This window comes from Pezoporus occidentalis, unplaced genomic scaffold (genome assembly GCF_034315485.1).
Source record: "Pezoporus occidentalis ecotype Australia unplaced genomic scaffold, CSIRO_AGI_Poc_V1 ctg45, whole genome shotgun sequence".
Classification (NCBI taxonomy): domain Eukaryota; kingdom Metazoa; phylum Chordata; class Aves; order Psittaciformes; family Psittacidae; genus Pezoporus; species Pezoporus occidentalis.
The window spans coordinates 978,960-995,277 of NW_026915780.1; the positions used below are offsets into that span (position 1 = coordinate 978,960).

The following is a 16,318-nucleotide window of genomic DNA, read 5'->3' on the forward strand; positions in this document are numbered from 1 at the left end:
GCGGCCTGGGAACACCCAAACCCCTTCCCAGCTCCATGAGAAAGGCAACAAGAACCCTATTACTATCTTTTAAAGCATAGGAAATGGAAGCTGAAGCAAAAAGCAGCTGATGTGCGTGTGGGAATCCCTTCAGCCAGGTGGGAATGTGTGTCCACGGATGAGAACTGCTCCTCTGAGCCTCATCAACCCAAGTGAGCTGGGATTTTCTGAAGCCGCACTACACACACAGATGTCCTCATCTAACATTAGGGAAGCGTTGAGTAAGACTGCCCACTGGTATGAAATAATAATGATTTCAATTGATTAAGCAGTGGGTTTGATGATCTAAACAACACTGATTTGCGCTTTAAATAGGCACCCCAGCGCTGGCCCTAGGCTGGCCTTGGGTAATTTTACTGGGCTGGTGCTAGTAGTGGTTTTGGGACAGAATAAAGCCCTCTGCGAAGCCACCTTGCTTCTGGGTTTTACAGAGGAGAAATAGTCTTGCTGTTGTGCACCTCAGGAAAGGTATCTGTGTACCCCGGCCAGTTAGTGTATTGTGTGCAGTTCTGGTGTCCTCAACATAAAAAGAACATGGAACTGTTGGAACAAGTCCAGAGGAGGCCACGAGGATGATCAGGGGCTGGAGCACCTCCTGTATGAAGACAGGCTGAGGAAGTTGGGGCTGTTCAGAATGGAGAAGAGAAGCTGCGTGGAGACCTCAGAGCAGCTTCCAGTATCTGAAGGGGGCCTATAGGGATGCTGGGGAGGGACTCTTCATTAGGGACTGTAGTGACAGGACAAGGGGTAACAGGTTAAAACTGAAACAGGGGAAGTTTAGATTGGATACAAGAAGGAAATTCTTTCCTGTCAGGGCGGTGAGGCACTGGAATGGGTTGCCCAGGGAAGCTGTGAATGCTCCATCCCTGGCAGTGTTCAAGGCCAGGCTGGACGAGGCCTTGGGTGATATGATTTAGTGTGAGATGTCCCTGCATGGCGGGGGGGTTGGAACTGGATGATCTTGAGGTCCTTTTCGACCCTAATTATTCTATGATTCTGTGATATACAGGGGGTTGCTGGAGTCATGAAGCATCCTGGGAGAGATCCATAGGAATAACTGAACCCAACGCCCCGCTCCTTGCAGGACAGCCTGCAACTAAACCACAGTGCCGGGAGCATCGTCTGGAGGCTAAGAAGTTGCTGAACTTCTTCAAATTCTCTTTCAACCCCCCCCCCCCCCCCCACCAAATCTGGAGCCATAATAAAGATAAACTGTTCCATTTTTTGCTATTATTTTCAGTATTTCACTGATGAGCTATTGCATTTAAACCAGACCTCTCAAGGAGTGCTGTATTTCATAGGGAGTTGGAATTGTACGAGCTTGAAGGTCCCTTCCAACCCAAAACAGTCAGGGATTCTTTGTTTCCAAATACAGTCCCTCTCAAATGTCAGCTTTGATGGTCCTGTGTGCATATGGTAGTCCCACAGAACCCACACAAGATGCTGCCTTCCAGTTTACCATAATTTGCAGCTCATTTCCTATTGTATTTCTATTATTCCCATTTCCTATTGCAGCTCCTTTCCTATTTCAGTTTACCATCATTTGCAGCTCATTTCCAATTGTATTTCCTATTTCCTACAGAAATGACAGCAAGGTGCATTTCAAAGCCAGTATGGATCCTGGGCACGGCTGGACCTGTCTCCTCACTGTGAGTTGGCTATTTAATTAAAGGATAGCAGTAACCCGTTTATATTTATCCTTGTCACCCAAATGCCTGGATTTTACTCGCTTCCTTCTGGGACAGCTGTGGTATTTATGGGAGCCTTGCTTTGGAAGTGCTCCCATAGGAGTCCCTGTTTGTGTATTCTGGGGGTTTGGGGCTGGTGGGTCAGTGTTCCTGGGAGAACATCCATTCATGTGGCCCCAAGGTATGAAGTAGGAAGTCATAACTGTACCGAACTGCACCTGATACAGGTTGGACACAGGGGCTTGGAGCAAGCTGCTCTAGTGGAAGGGGTCCCTGCCCGTGGCAGGGGTTGGAGCTGGCGGAGCTTTAAGGTCCCTTCCAACACAGACTCCGTGACCCCACGATTCGCGCCCGCTGCCGGCTCCCCCGGAAGCGCTGGCCCCGGACCCCCCTTGCCTTGGGCAGGGTCAGGCGGTGCCAGAAGCCGCTGAAAAGCCTTCACCCCACACAGCGCCCAAAATCCCCCTTTCCCCCCCCCCCCCAAAAACGCCGCGCCCCGACTGGGGCCGGCCCCGGGGGCGGTCCTGGCCGGTTACCGGTGCTCCCCCCCCCCGGGGGAGGCGGCCCCACCACGGCCCCCGCCCCGTGCCCCCTCCTCTCCGGGCGGAGCCTGGCGGCAGCGCCCGCCGACGGCTGGAGTTTCACTCGGCGGCGGCGCCGGTGCTGGAGCGGGGTGAGGAGCGGCCGGGCTCCCCGCGCCCCGTGCCATGTAGGATGCTGCCGGCTCCCGCAGCCAAGCGGCCGCCGCCCCTGCTCTGGCCGCCCCCCGCCGCCGAGCCCCCGGCTCCCCCCTGGGCCTGGGTGCTCCCGGCAGCCGCGGGGCTCGTCCGGGTCGGCGCTGCCGCCTCCGGGGCTCCCCCGCCGCCGCCTCCGCCGCTGCTGCTCCCGGCGCCGCCGCCGCCCGCTCCCGCCGCCGCCCTGCTGCGGGCAGCCCCGGGCTGGCGCGTCCCCTGCGAGCCGCTGCTGCCGCTGCTGGCCGCCGAGCCCCGCTCCGCCGCGCTCCTGCACGGGCAGGTAAGGAAGGACCGGGGCCGGGGTCTGCCGCGGGGGCGGTTTCCCGGTGCTGCCGTCCGGAGCCCATCGCCAGCGCCGGGGAGGGAGCCTCAGCCCGAAGCGGGGCGGGGGGGGGCAGCGGCGGGGCAGGTGCCCGCGGTGCCCCGTGGGCTCGGGGTGCCCCGTGTGCCGTGCCCGCTGCGCTCGGCCGGGCGGCGCGGCGTGTGTCGGGGCTTCCGCCTTTCCCGGGACCCGGCCGCAGCGCTTCCCCGGGGCTGGGGTGCGGGGGGCTGCGGGTCTCCGACGGGGCCGGTGGAGGCCGATCGCTAGAGGCGTTTTGTGCCGACGCAGCGCGGACGGAAGCGCTCCCGCGGCCGTGCGCGCAGGGAAGGGCTCGTTTTCGGTGGCTGTTCGCAGACCCGAAGTTGTGACTCAAGTCGCTGCTCCTCCAGTGCGTGTTTCAGTTATGAACTGCTGTCGTAGCGCTGCTCGGAGCAGCGGAGCGTTCGCGCTGTCCCGGCACAGGGATGTGGCGGGTGCTGCGCTGCCTCGGCGGGGTGGTTTTTACTCGGCAGAAGCACAAACGCAGCGGGATGCGAGCGCCGAGGCGTCCGCTGGCGCCCGAGTGATGGTTTCCAGCCTTGCCGGGCGCGAGCGGCTCCGGTGGTTTGGGAGCAGAGCGGGAGGGAGGCGAGGGATGGGCAGCGCGGGCTCTGGTAGAACCGAGCATCAGTTCCTCCCCGGTGTGAGAGCGCGTAAACTGCAGCGGTGGTTTTACCGTGGGAGCCAAACGAATTTAAGTGAAAGAAGAAACGTTTCTGACGTTTCCTATGGCTCTTACTCGCTTCCAGATGAATTTTAAAGCCAGTTTCTAGTGATGATCCTGTTCCGTGTCTGAGGTTGGTTGAGCAGAGGAGAACCAGACTGCCCTGGCAGCTAGCAGCCATTGGCCAAGTCCTGCTTTCCTGCCTGGCTACTGATTTGTGGCTATCTAAAGCCCTTTATCATGCCAGTGCCAGGCGCACTGTGCAATGCCTAAAGAAACCCAAATGGTTGTTGGGTTGAAGGGGCATATTTGAAATCTTCTGTACTCATATGACATTAGGGAATTATGAAAAGCATCAGCTTATTCAGGATAAAACCCTTCTATTAACTTCTCTTACTGTCTTCTCTTTTTTTTTCTCTCCCCTAGTGGATATTTGGAGCTCATTCCCCAGTCATTGGATTTTCACCTTCTTCGAGCGTGGAATTTGTCCCTGTTTTTCCACCTGTGTACACATCTACGGTCCCACCTCACGCTGGGAAAAACTGGATCGATAAAAGGCTCCCCAGCTGCAAAGTAAGTCCGGTCACGGTGTGTTGAAGGGTTTTAAGGGTGAAGTACTGGAAATGTCACGGGTTTGGTGAATTGTGAAGGTGTAGGAGAGGGCAGGAGTTGGTCAGGTAAAACTCCACGGAGGAGGAATGTTGTGAGGGATGGATAATGGAGGAGTCTGCTTCAGCCGTTACACATCTTTGTTTTTCTCAAGTTTTAAAAAGACTGAAGTATCCTTACTATTAGTCTTTATTACGTTAAATAGAATGTTTCAGTGGGATGTAGTTATGGGAGTTTTCCATTTTCCCTTTCTTTTTGGTCCTTCCACTGTTTTCCCCAAGGGATGCTGCTGTGTTGCACTGGCAGCGCTGGCATCACCATGAGCGCTACCATGCCCCTGGGGTGTCACTCATTGTCCTGTGTCCTCATCTTGCCCACAGCTACCTACATCCATAATTTATCTGGCTGAATAATGGAAATGTGTCTTTATGACACTATCCCATGTCCCTCACACCCGTCTCTCCAATTTGGAAGATGGATGAGGTCTCTGGATCAGAGGTGGGCTTACTCCAGAGCAGCTGTGTGTGGGACACAAGTGCCTTCAGCTATTCCTTTCTCTTTATGATGCTGATTAGCCATGTTAAATGGGAATCCACTTTTAAATGGTCAGCTCAACCCATCCTGCGGCACTGAGGGAGCTAAAATCAGTTATTTTTGCAAGCTGGTCCCTAGCTTGAGATACTGCCTGTTGTAATATTGAGTTTTATGTCTGAATTTTGTACCTCAAACCTTATCCTTCTATTCCTTTATGTTGGGCAGATATACCTGAATAATGCCTTTGCTCTGGATTCAGCGTGGCTCCATCCTGAGGACTCGGGACTCTTCCAGGGCGGTGAGAAGCCGCTGTTAATGAGCAATCAGGTCGCTATGGCTATAGCCAGGCCAGCTGCTGCCTCCAGGCCTCTCCCCACCGTGGTGCTGGCACCTCAACTGATACCAGGTCAGTCGGACGTTATTAATTAAGTACTTATGTTTTTTATTACCTGGATCTCTCAGAGATGCATAAACCATTCTCTAATGTAAGGGTTTCATTGCATTCAGCTGAAAACCTCTTGCTTGATCTGAACCTTGATGGCAAAGTGCATTTCATCCTCTAAATTTCTTAAAGAACAAAAGATCACGTGTAATTATAGAAGATTATAACAGATTATTCCATAAGTGGCTGTTGACTCCTGGAATGAAGGGGCAGCCTTGGCTTGTTTTCAAACAAGAAATTCTTGACACAGTTCATGTATAATTCTCCTGCTGGCTTCTAGAGTCTGGTGTAGTCTGTGTAGACAGCTCTCAGTAGGGAAGAGCAATTGATCCATCATCTCATTAAGACTCGGTTATACACAATGTTATTCCTGAAATAAATTCCATTAATCTGGGTAACTCAGGTATGTCACAGCTGTAACAGAGGAGCTGAGATTTAGACTTGGGGAAAAGAACAGGAATTACATTGTGGTAAAGCTGAATCTCTCTATTTGCTGCTGCAGTAGTGATTTAAAGTGGTTGTTTCATAGAAACGGTTATAAAATGGTTATACCCATAACATATATCCTTAAATGGAAAATTAGGATATTGTTAATGGCTTGTTCTAAATTGTTTCTTAGAGTGAAGGTGATGAGTGCTGGGTTGACAGCAGAGCCCTCCTTATCTTGGTCTTTGCCCTGTAAAGTCCTTTTTGTTTTGCTACCCCGTAGCACCCAGGAAGCCTTCCTGTGTTATGCCAGTAACCCAGAGATTCACTGAGAGAGTGCTGGAATTGCTCCTCGCTGCCTGGGTTCGTTTGCCAGGCTGATTAATTAGCAGTGAATATTGGTCTGTACTGAAACACATCGAGCCGCTCGCATCGCTTCTGTGGTTTGATGGGTTAGCAGAAAGCTGCCTCCTCCTCCTGCCAGAATCGCCCCGTGCTCAAGTGGAGCAATGCTTGGAGTGAGACTGCTGCTGGTGGGATCCTGTTGGATGGATGCATTCCTCCGGGATACTGTGGGCAATTGTTGAGCTGCGCTCCCAGACAGGAGGCACCGGTTGGCGCTCGTTTTAAGGACAGGCAGGATGGAAAGCGAAGTGTTTTGTGCAGGGGAGTGACAGCCTGTTGGTTGGTTGGCTGTGTATATAACCCAAATACCCCAATATCCTAAGCATGCATAAACATGTTTTATCACACAGTGTTTCAGACAGAAAGCGGGAGCGTACCTGGCACAGCGGGTTAGGGAAGCGTGCCTGGCTGACAGGGACATTCCCGGTCTGATGCCACATCTGTGGCCTGGAAGCAGGACAGAGAAAAGATGATTTTCTTCCCTCTGGGCAATGTGTGTGCGCACAAGCCTGTTTACACAGGGGATGTTTGTGTGGATCCAACTCTTCCTCCAGCGGCGTGCTCAGTGTGGCTGCCACCTCCCCTCGCAGGGAAGAGCTTCTGCCTAAGAGCTCATCTCAGTCTCCCCTCTGGCAGGTTAAAGCCATTCCCCTTGGCCTGTCCCTACATCCCTTGTCCCAAGCCCCTCTCCAGCTTTCCTGCAGCCCCTTCAGGCACTGGAGCTGCTCTCAGGTCTCCCCTTCAGGAGCCTTCTCTTCTCCAGGCTGCCCCAGCCCAGCTCTCTCAGCCTGTCAAAATCTTCCCATCCCTCTTGAAATCATCTGATCCCTGTGGTCAGTGCTAACCCAGTGGTGTCCTAGGCTGTGTGTGAGCAGAAGTATGCATGGTGGTGGCACCGCTGCTGGATGGCAGTATTGGTGCCCCACCAGAATCATCAGGAGCTCCTTCTGAGAAGTGTTATGATTGTGCTCAAAGCATTTCCTATGCAATCTTTACACTTAATATGAAGAGTAATAAAAATACCAAGAGCAAATTGCTTAGTTAAGTGGTTTAAACTGAGGAGCTCGTAAGCTTTGTGCAGGCTCTGTCTTCATTTTTGGAAGCCTGTCTCATGACAGTTTTGCCTTCCACAGTTATCAGTAATGATACAACTGTTTTCTCGATGTATCAGCAATGTTACAGAGATAAAGGAAGGAGGCATCGGAGTTCGGCGAGCGGTAATGCTCATCATTTAACAGCTGGAGATGCAGCTACTAAAGGTGTTATTTTCTGTAAGAAAAGGAAGCAGCTATTACACTCTTGCGTATTGCAAAACATGAATTTGTGTACTTATTTTGTGTGTCTAAAGCCAACAGTGACGTTTTATTTTCCCACCTCGCCATGAGAGCTGCTTTCATGTCTGTTGGGTACTGCATTTTTCATGAGGAAGGCAGCGACTAGATATTTTTGCAGAGGAAGATTAATATTTGTGTCTCCTGCATTGTGCTCTCTGTGTGTGGATGAAATCAGGGCTGGTTGGGTCCCAAGGCAGATCTGCCCTTATGGCATCTGTGTGATGTACATGTCCCTCTGTGGGGTGAGGGACCACGAGCAGGACCCCTTGGTGGCACCCGTTAGATGAAAGCTGAAGCCCTCTGGTAATGATGTTCCATGCATTTACAGTTATTGATGCTATTTTAAGTGTGTGAGGGTGTTTTCTTGCAGTTTGGCATTCCTGGTTCTCAAAGCCATCACCAACAGTGGTGCTGTACAAAGAGTGTGTTCTTATTGGGTGTCTTTGAGAAGGCGTTCATAGAATCCCAGCCTGGTTTGTGTTGAAGGGACCTTAAAGCTCCTCCAGCTCCAACCCCTCCCACGGGCAGGGACCCCTTCCACTAGAGCAGCTTGCTCCAAGCCCCTGTGTCCAACCTGGCCTTGAGCACTGCCAGGGACGGGGCAGCCACAGCTTCTCTGGGCACCCTGTGCCAGTGCCTCAGCACCCTCACAGGGAAGAGCTTCTGCCTAAGAGCTCATCTCCATCTGCCTGCTTGCCAATGGCTTATGGAATAGATGCCCTCAAGAGTTTTTGGGTGCTGATTGTGGGCTGTTGCTCAGCAGCCATATGGAGTCCTGCAGAACTGGAGATTAGTAGAATAGGAGCCACAGATAGGTGATTGGGTAAGTGGAGCTGGGATGCTGCCTCCTGCACTTCTCCTCAGAGCAAGGGGAACCCTGGCATTTGAGCATCTGTTTCCATTTTGAAACATTTGTCAGCCGTCAAATGGCTTTTTATATGATTTTATGCACATGTCCACATAAACTGCATTTTCTTGCTCGTGCTCTGTGCTGGATTGGCCCCGGTGCTGTGGATGCCCTCAGCAGTAGCTGCTGTAACATATGCAGAAGGATGCATTAGCACAAACCCATTGCTCGCTCAGAGGTCTCCTTGGGGGGGATCCTTGTCTGAGCCATGAGGGCAGGAGGAGATGCTGAAGAGGTGAAAGGTTCTTAATGGTTTTTATCTCAAACAAAATGCTCAGAGTATTGTATTTTCCTTTACAACAGAGGCAGTCTAACCTGGAACGAAGACTTGCAGGGTTTTCCAGTGCTGGTTTCCTCGAAGGAAGGTAGTCTTTTTAAATCAGATAGTTTGGTGTAGAATGATTCTGCAAGAGCAGTTATTTTCTGCTAAGTCAAAGCTCCATTGCTGCCTCTGCATTTCCACAGGGTCTCTTCTCTCAGTCGCAATCCTTCTGCTCCTTCATCCATTGGTGTTGAAATCACAAATGCAGAGTTGATGTATAATCTTCCATCAAATCGCTTTAGCATTACTGATGCCATGTGGATTAATGTTTTCACCCTTCAGTTAGTGCCATTTCTTTTAAACCCTGTAACCTTTGCAGAACTGAGCCAGTATTTGTCATGGGGTTGGAATTGGATGATTTTGAGGTCCTTTCCAACCCTAACTGTTCCATGATTCTGTAGCAAGTCTCAGCATTAGCATTTACATGCATGTACTTGGGTCTGTACAGATAGAGTTTTCTGGGTGATTTCAGTTTAAATTTCAGACTTTACAAATCTATGACAAAATGTGGTGGTTGTGTTAAATTTGGGCTCCGTTTTCTCATGTTTTGAACACTTTGGAAATACACAGCACAGCACCTCCAACCCTCTGTATTTCCTAATCACAAGCCCTGTATCTGAAGCACGTGTGTATACAAATAGCCTGGGTTTGGGCTTCTCAGGGTGGGTTCTCCTGTATTTAACGTGTGTGTGCTAGGGCTCCCTCTTTGTTAAACAAGAATGAGTGAGAAGCTGAATATCCCTGAAATGCCATGAAACCCCTCTTTCTTTGTGCAGCTTTCAGGCAGTGCCGGGGCAAGCACTTCATTCAGTCTTCGGGACCACTTGACTTTAGTCACAGCCTTTACAAAGCTTTGGTTTTGCTTATTAAATTCGTGGTTTTTGGGGGCTTCTCCTGTTATCTCCCTAAATCCAGTGCAGACTTCAGCCCAGTTAAGATGGTTTTTACTTGAATTGTAGAAATAAACCTAAATGCAATGTGTTTATGGGAAGGGCTTGTAGGTCTGACCCTTTCCTAATATGGTCCTACCTGGCCCCAAGACTTCATTGTAAAGAAACCCAGATCTTTCAGTGACTTGAAGAGCCTGTTCTTGTTTGTGAGGAGCCAGGTATATTTATTTATTGCCTATGAGCTGTTAGTGGTTTTCTTGCTGTCAGGCTCATGCAATAGCTGGAGTTTACAAATGGAAAAGGCAACAAGCTTTTTTCCTCCCTTCAGGCTATGGAAGATAAGCGGTATCAATATGTTTTCCTTTGCATTGGGATAAATATGCCATTTAAGCCAATCCTTTGCTTTGTTTTGTGGATGGATTGATGCTGCTGCAGTTGCTTGGCAGCTGGCACCCCGGACCATGTGCAGTTGAGGTGTCAGGGCCAGAGGGTTCTCTGTGATCTGCCTTCTGTGAGCTTCAGTGCTGCTGTGAGCAGTCTGTGGGCTACAGGTCTTCCAGGTATTTGTGCTGCACAAAAAGACAAGGCTTCTTGCCCATTAAAATCATGCTGGTGGCAACCCTGGGGTGGGCACTGCATGGGGTGGACTTTACATGGAGGCAGGAGTGGAATTCCGGGCGGCTCTTGGGCACCTGAGGGAGAGCACCCAAACCACTCTTCAGCCACTCTGCAGGGTGAGCTTGCTGTACAGTGGGGTTCGGAGTGTGTAAGGAACGCCAGGGGGGCTTTAAGCAAGAAGCAGCCATGGCTTCACCTTCAAAGCTCAAATCCATCGGAAGGACTTAGGGGTGTTGGGTGACAAGAAGCTCTTCCCTGTGAGGGTGCTGAGGCGCTGGCACAGGGTGCCCAGAGAAGCTGTGGCTGCCCCATCCCTGGCAGTGTTCAAGGCCAGGTTGGACACAGGGGCTTGGAGCAAGCTGCTCTAGTGGAAGGGGTCCCTGCCCGTGGCAGGGGTTGGAGCTGGAGGAGCTTTGAGGTCCCTTCCAACACAAACCGGGCTGGGATTCCATGATCATTTCAAGGATGTAGTTTGCTGAGGGATAAAGTGATAGTTTTGACCTGATTTGGAGTTCCATCCTGACCCAGGCCATTGCTCCCCATCAGTGATACCCAGCCTTAGATGCTCTTTGCGGTGCCATGCAGGGGTGGGCTCAGTTTAAGTAACACCTTCCTTTTCCTCCTCCTTTTGCAAGTGTCTACATGAGTTTTCCTGCTGGAGCCAAGTCTTCCATTGGTAGTTTGTATCTCTTTTAGAGATACATGTATTATGTGGAAATATTGGTCCTATTGACTTTACAGCACCAGAAAATAGTTCTTAAGTGGTAGAGAGCCGAGTGGAGCAAGCAAGAACAGAAAGTGCTTGATCCCAGGGGCTTGTAGTAAACAGCTGTCTAATCCTATTGATGAATAAAACTATGAATTAAAGAGATTTGTTTTCAGAGCTGCTGTTCATTTATGGAGAATTGGCTAATAACAGAAAAATATCAAATCCTGACGTTCACACAGTGTCTGCAGACAGGGATTTTGCCCCTTATCCATTAAAGTTGGACCTCCCCCTTGTTGTAATACATTTTGCCACTTGGCATCTTACCTCTGATCCTCTTCCAGCATGAGGGACTGTTTGTGGAGGAGGTTGAGAATTGAACCTTTAAGTTCAGGGAGCGTGCATCCCTGTTTCGTGACTTGGACTTCCCTTGCCCAGGAAAATCCAAATCCCACCAGCATCTCCTGGGTGTGCTGAAGCCATAGCTTTATGTCTGTCTATCACCAGGTTTTGCCTTGTTGTGGGGTGTTTTGCCTTGTGTTTTAATGGATTAGCTGGCCTGATAACCTCCGCTGCTGGCCAAGAGAAGGTGGTGAGAGCAGGGCCTCCCCCTGGGGAGGCTGGGAGGGTGATGGAGGGGGAGAAACCTCTGATCTCCATGTGGTTTGTGTTACGGCATTCCCCCTTTTCCTGGTTCATCTTCAAGGAGGGAGGATCAAGCAACAAGAGCCATTTTGGCCTCTTTCAACTACCTTCTTTTTCCCTCTTCGTCAAAGTTGTTGTCAGTTTTAGTTCTGATAAAAGCCTACTACAGAACTGTCATCTAACAGACTTCATCTTGCAGACTCTGCAGATGAAGGAGGAGGCAGTAAGGGGTAATAAACAATGCTTCACATTTCAGTTTTTCTTTCATTGTCTCGGAGCTGTTTTTTCATACATCGATGGAAGCAGTGTTAAGTGTTTTGTGACAGGACTGGGCAGAAACCCAGAAGGAACAGGGATACGGTCAGGCTGCTAGTGATCTATTGAGTTATTGCTAAAAATAAGGAGCTTGCATATTGCTTTGAGAAGAGGTGAAGGTGCTGTACATCCTTCTGTGGGCGAGGTTGAAGACCTCAGCATTGCTAACTTATTGACTCTGGGGTTAAAGTGTTTGACCTCTATTTAATAAGATGGTGTTCAAGGCCAGGTTGGACGCAGGGGCTTGGAGCAAGCTGCTCTAGTGGAACGTGTCCCTGCCCGTGGCAATTCCAAATTGGGTGAGCTTTAAGGTCCCTTCCAACACAAACCATTCCAGGATTCCATGATATTTGACCATCGTGTGTTGTCTTTTGTCATGGCTCTGACTCCTGATTCCAGTGCCTCCACCGCATTTCCTCACTGTTGGTGAACCATCTCTAAACAATCTTTGGTGCTTCTTCATCTCCTTTCTGCCCTTCCTTTGCTTCACACCAAATTCTCTGCCCACCTCCCGAGTCTCCTCCTGATCTGTTTGCCTGAGAAGAGCAGAGCTGGAAGGCTGGGGAAGGGCCCTGTAATGGGGTTTGATGTTTCAGCAGATGAGCATTGCCTTCCTGTGCCCAGGATGGAGCATGACTTGGCAAAATGGGTTCAGGGAAAGCCTCTATTGCCAGGCAAAAATATGCATTTTATTTTTCCTCCACTCAGGGTATATTGACAATGGTGTTTTTGAGGCATTTGACTCGTGAAAGCCATGGAAGTGCGGGGTGATGAAGGATTAACCCTTTCAAGAAGCTTTTGGAAACGGAGCAAGATCTGGTTCTCTCAGAAAGAGAAGACCTCCTCCTCTGCAGCTATGCTGAGTGCAGACGAAAGTCCTTAGCTCTCGACAAGTCACATCCTGCACCAACTTCCAGTTGCTTTGGCAAATGCTAGGTTATGTCAGAGGCTGATAAACTGCTGAAGATAATTGTTCAGCTGACAGCAGAGCAAGAGCGGGTTTGATGACCCGCAAGCACCCTGTCCACGCTCTCCTCTCCAGTAGTAACAATTATAGGGGCAGTCCTTCCTTCATGGAATTATTTAGGAGGAGAGAGGGAGAGAGAACTTCATCAAAGGCGAGGAAATCGCCCTCTTTCAGCTGACTGATGAAACTTTAATAAGGGCATTGATGAAACTTTAATAAGGAAGCCCTGCTTCAGGAGCTTTACTCATCTGTGCTGGTGGAAGCCTTCAGCTACCCGAGCAACTGAGGTTCCATTATTTTACTGTTTCCCTGGGCTCTTTGGGGAGATCGCGTCCTCTCCTCCAAAATGAAAGAATCCACGAGCACTGAACAGCCTTCCTGCTTGTGCACCCTGCGGGAAGCCAGGAGGAAAGTCAGTTTTTTTCCAGACAACATTTGTTTTCCTGTGAGTTACAGGGGATGTTTTGTGGGTTTTTCCCAACTGCTGACGGCTTGAATTAGGAATGAAAGCAGGATATTGGAGGCCACGGGCTCAGTCAAGCCTAACGGTCTGTTCTAGTCCTTGGGTGAGAGACAATAAACTTGTATTGAACAGCTGGATTAGTTGGATGCTGTTTATTTCATATCACAGAACCCCAGCTTGGTTTGTGTTGGAAGGGACCTCAAAGCTCCTCCAGCTCCAACCCCTGCCACGGGCAGGGACCCCTTCCACTGGAGCAGCTTGCTCCAAGCCCCTGTGTCCAACCTGGCCTTGAGCACTGCCAGGGATGGGGCAGCCACAGCTTCTCTGGGCAAAGGCACATGGAGTATTCCTTTTCATTTCCATTATGGCTCTGGCAGAATAATCTGGTTCTAGCCATGGTTGAATGAACAAAACTTGAATATTTTAGGGTGGTTTTGCCTGCGCGCCTGTTAATTTGTGCATGTGCAGATGTTTCAAGTGAATTGTTCTTGGCATTGATAAATACAGTAGGAATAATAGTAGGTTTTTATTATGGTGCTTACTGAAAATGCTTGACTTCTGTTTTGCTGTTGCAGAGCTGATTTTGTTGGCAAATAATTGTTTCTGATATTGTTTATGCCAAAAGTTAATGTAATAGCCTCAGGAGCCCCAATTAGCTGCAACCAAGGCAGGGTCATTTCCAAAAACCACTGACCCCTCTTTGCCCGGTGCTAACTGGGACCAAACCAGTGCTTAGCATCTGGATGAGGCGCATCTGGGTTACATCTGTGGGTAGGGGAATAGGATCTTAACCAACTTGCTCGGCTGCAGTTACCTTGCTTGGAGCATCGGTGCTGGGGGGGCTGCATCCCTGCATCCCTCACCCTACGGGCACACTTCCCAAGCTCTGGCTGTGGTCCCATTCCCTGTTTCTCTCACTGAGGTGCACATGGAAGCAGAAACGCTACAAACTCATGGAACGCCTCAAGTGAGGAGCCTGAGCAAACAGAGGTTTTTCTTCTGCAGAGCTACAGTTGGCTCTGGTTGCCTGGAGGGTTTCCTCATGAACCTGGGACGTTTGCTGAATGACATAATAAGCTAATGATTGCTTAATTTTTCCTTGCCCGGCTCAGTGCAGAGCGAGTAACAGCTGGTGTTTGTCAAATTAGCTTTTCTCCTTCAGATTTTGACTATTCATTTTCTTGTTTATTTAACATACTCAGCTGAGAGTGAGCTCTGAAGGCCTGCCCTGCACGTCTGTTAGATTTACAGGTGAATATTCCCTGCTCTAAAGTACGTTTAAGCCTTGATTTAGGTTTTGAGTTCCCGTGTGGAACCACTGGAAGTTTCCTGCATGTTATGTTTGCAGGATGAAGGAGGTTAGTATGTAAAACTGGTGAAACTTGGGTCTTTGTGTGCAGAGCACAGGAGAGCAGTGGGGCAGATAACCCTAGTGTTAGAGGATGGTTAATACAGTAGGTAAAAGAAACGTTCAGATCTGCAATCAGACGACTTATATTTGGGAGAATTCAGAGTAAGGTGGTCACAGGCTGGTTTGTGTTGGAAGGGACATTAAAGCTCATCCAGTTCCAACCCCCTGCCATGGCAGGGACAGCTTCCCCTAGAGCAGGTTCCTGATGGATTGTTCTGAAACTGTGGGAGCTGCAGGAAATGCCATCCAACGTGTTCAAATATTTGACTTTTTTATTGAAGGCTTTTTTTTTCCCATTTAAATATATTAACTTTGCACAGGCTCTGTATGACTCACTGCTGCCTTGTCCCTCTGGGTTGTAATGATATGTTCACGTATATTGGGTTTTAATATCTAGAAATGCACCAACTGCAGGCTAGGACTTTGAGAGTAATGATCAGGCTGTGTGGAGACCGCTGAGCAGCTGCCAGTGTCTGAAGGGGTCTCAAGGATGCTGGAGAGAGTCTCTTCATCAGGGACTGTAGTGCCAGGACAAGGGGTGATGGGTTCAGACTGAAACAGGGGGAGTTCAGGTTGGATCTAAGGCAGAAGCTGTTCCCTGTGAGGGTGCTGAGGCGCTGGCACAGGGTGCCCAGAGAAGCTGTGGCTGCCCCATCCCTGGCAGTGTTCAAGGCCAGGTTGGACACAGGGGCTTGGAGCAAGCTGCTCCAGTGGAAGGGGTCCCTGCCCATGGCAGGGGTTGGAGCTGGAGGAGCTTTGAGGTCCCTTCCAACCTGAACGTTCTGTGATTCTATGTTTCTATTAGGAAAGAGGCTTTGAGAGTCTGCGGAAGATATGTAATAGGTTAAAAATGTAGCATCTCTCCAAGGGACACATGCAAACCGCGGGGGCCGGGTGGGGATGTCATAGAGTTTTGTTCTATCTTGTGTTGAGATTCAGGCTGCTGAAAGCATTGTCTATAAATTCTCTGGTTTCCAGTTACAAATGAAGCCTGTTGTGTTTCTCACCCTTCCGCAGGTGCTGCTTGCCAGAATGGCCTTAAAGCTGTTGGTGGCAATCAGACCCTGGCCTTGGCCACCACGGCGATGGTGTCAGTGGAGCCCGAGCCCCACCAGGGACCTCCGGCACCGAGCATCCAACCCTGCCACGTCCTCACCTTCTCCCCTATCAAAATCCCGGTTTTGGCTTCGCCTTTTCCAGGTAAGGTCAATCCTGGTGGCACTGAGGAGCTGCTTTTGTGTTTCCTTTGCAACAGAGAGGTTTCTGAGTGCGTTTTGGGTACTGTTCAGGGGATATTGGTGGTGTTGCTGCGGTCTGGAATGAAAGCTGTTTTGTCTGGTGCGGTTTAGAGGTGTTGTCTGGAGCTGCGTGCTAAAAGGGATTTAAACACTGCACTTCATGGAGTTTTGATGTCATTGTGATGTTTACAGGCAGCAGATCCTGCATCCTCTGTTGTCAGTGACTTCTGTAAGAACACATGGTCTTGGTGACAGCAAAGCTTTGCAGCACATCCTTGGGTTGCAATGCTGGCAGTGGAAAGGTGCCTGCTGCACATGAAATAGTATTTGATGAAGACTGAAGTAGGTTTGTGTGGGTGTTTGCAGTTATCAAATACATTGGAACAGTGTAGCTCTGGTTTTGTGTGCTTTGTGATGTTTTACATGGGGTTGCTTATGGCCTAAAATGCTCTTTTCTTAGCGTGACTTTGCATAGCAGCTTTCTGTGTGTGGCACTCTGGCCCCCCTGACTCGCTGGGAGGTCTGGCTGCTTGAAAGTCTGCAGGGTGATTTTTGGAACCTACTTGGGATGCTGATGGTGGCCGAATATAGAAATGTTAT

At 49.9% G+C, this 16,318-nt stretch overlaps 1 protein-coding gene across 2 annotated transcripts in view; it reads left to right on the forward strand.

Moving 5' to 3' along the window:
• Positions 1–2,373: 2,373 nt before the first annotated feature.
• TCERG1L (transcription elongation regulator 1 like) overlaps positions 2,374–16,318 on the forward strand; it is a 79,288-nt gene continuing 65,343 nt past the window's right edge. The window contains exons 1-4 of one of the 2 annotated variants that reach the window (XM_062635185.1): positions 2,374–2,741; positions 3,913–4,059; positions 4,855–5,046; positions 15,512–15,680. In XM_062635185.1, the coding sequence (XP_062491169.1) occupies positions 2,442–2,741; positions 3,913–4,059; positions 4,855–5,046; positions 15,512–15,680 (808 nt within the window). In that variant the 5' untranslated portion in view covers positions 2,374–2,441. The remainder of the gene's footprint in view (positions 2,742–3,912; positions 4,060–4,854; positions 5,047–15,511; positions 15,681–16,318) is intronic. The other variant, XM_062635184.1, reaches the window with a different exon arrangement.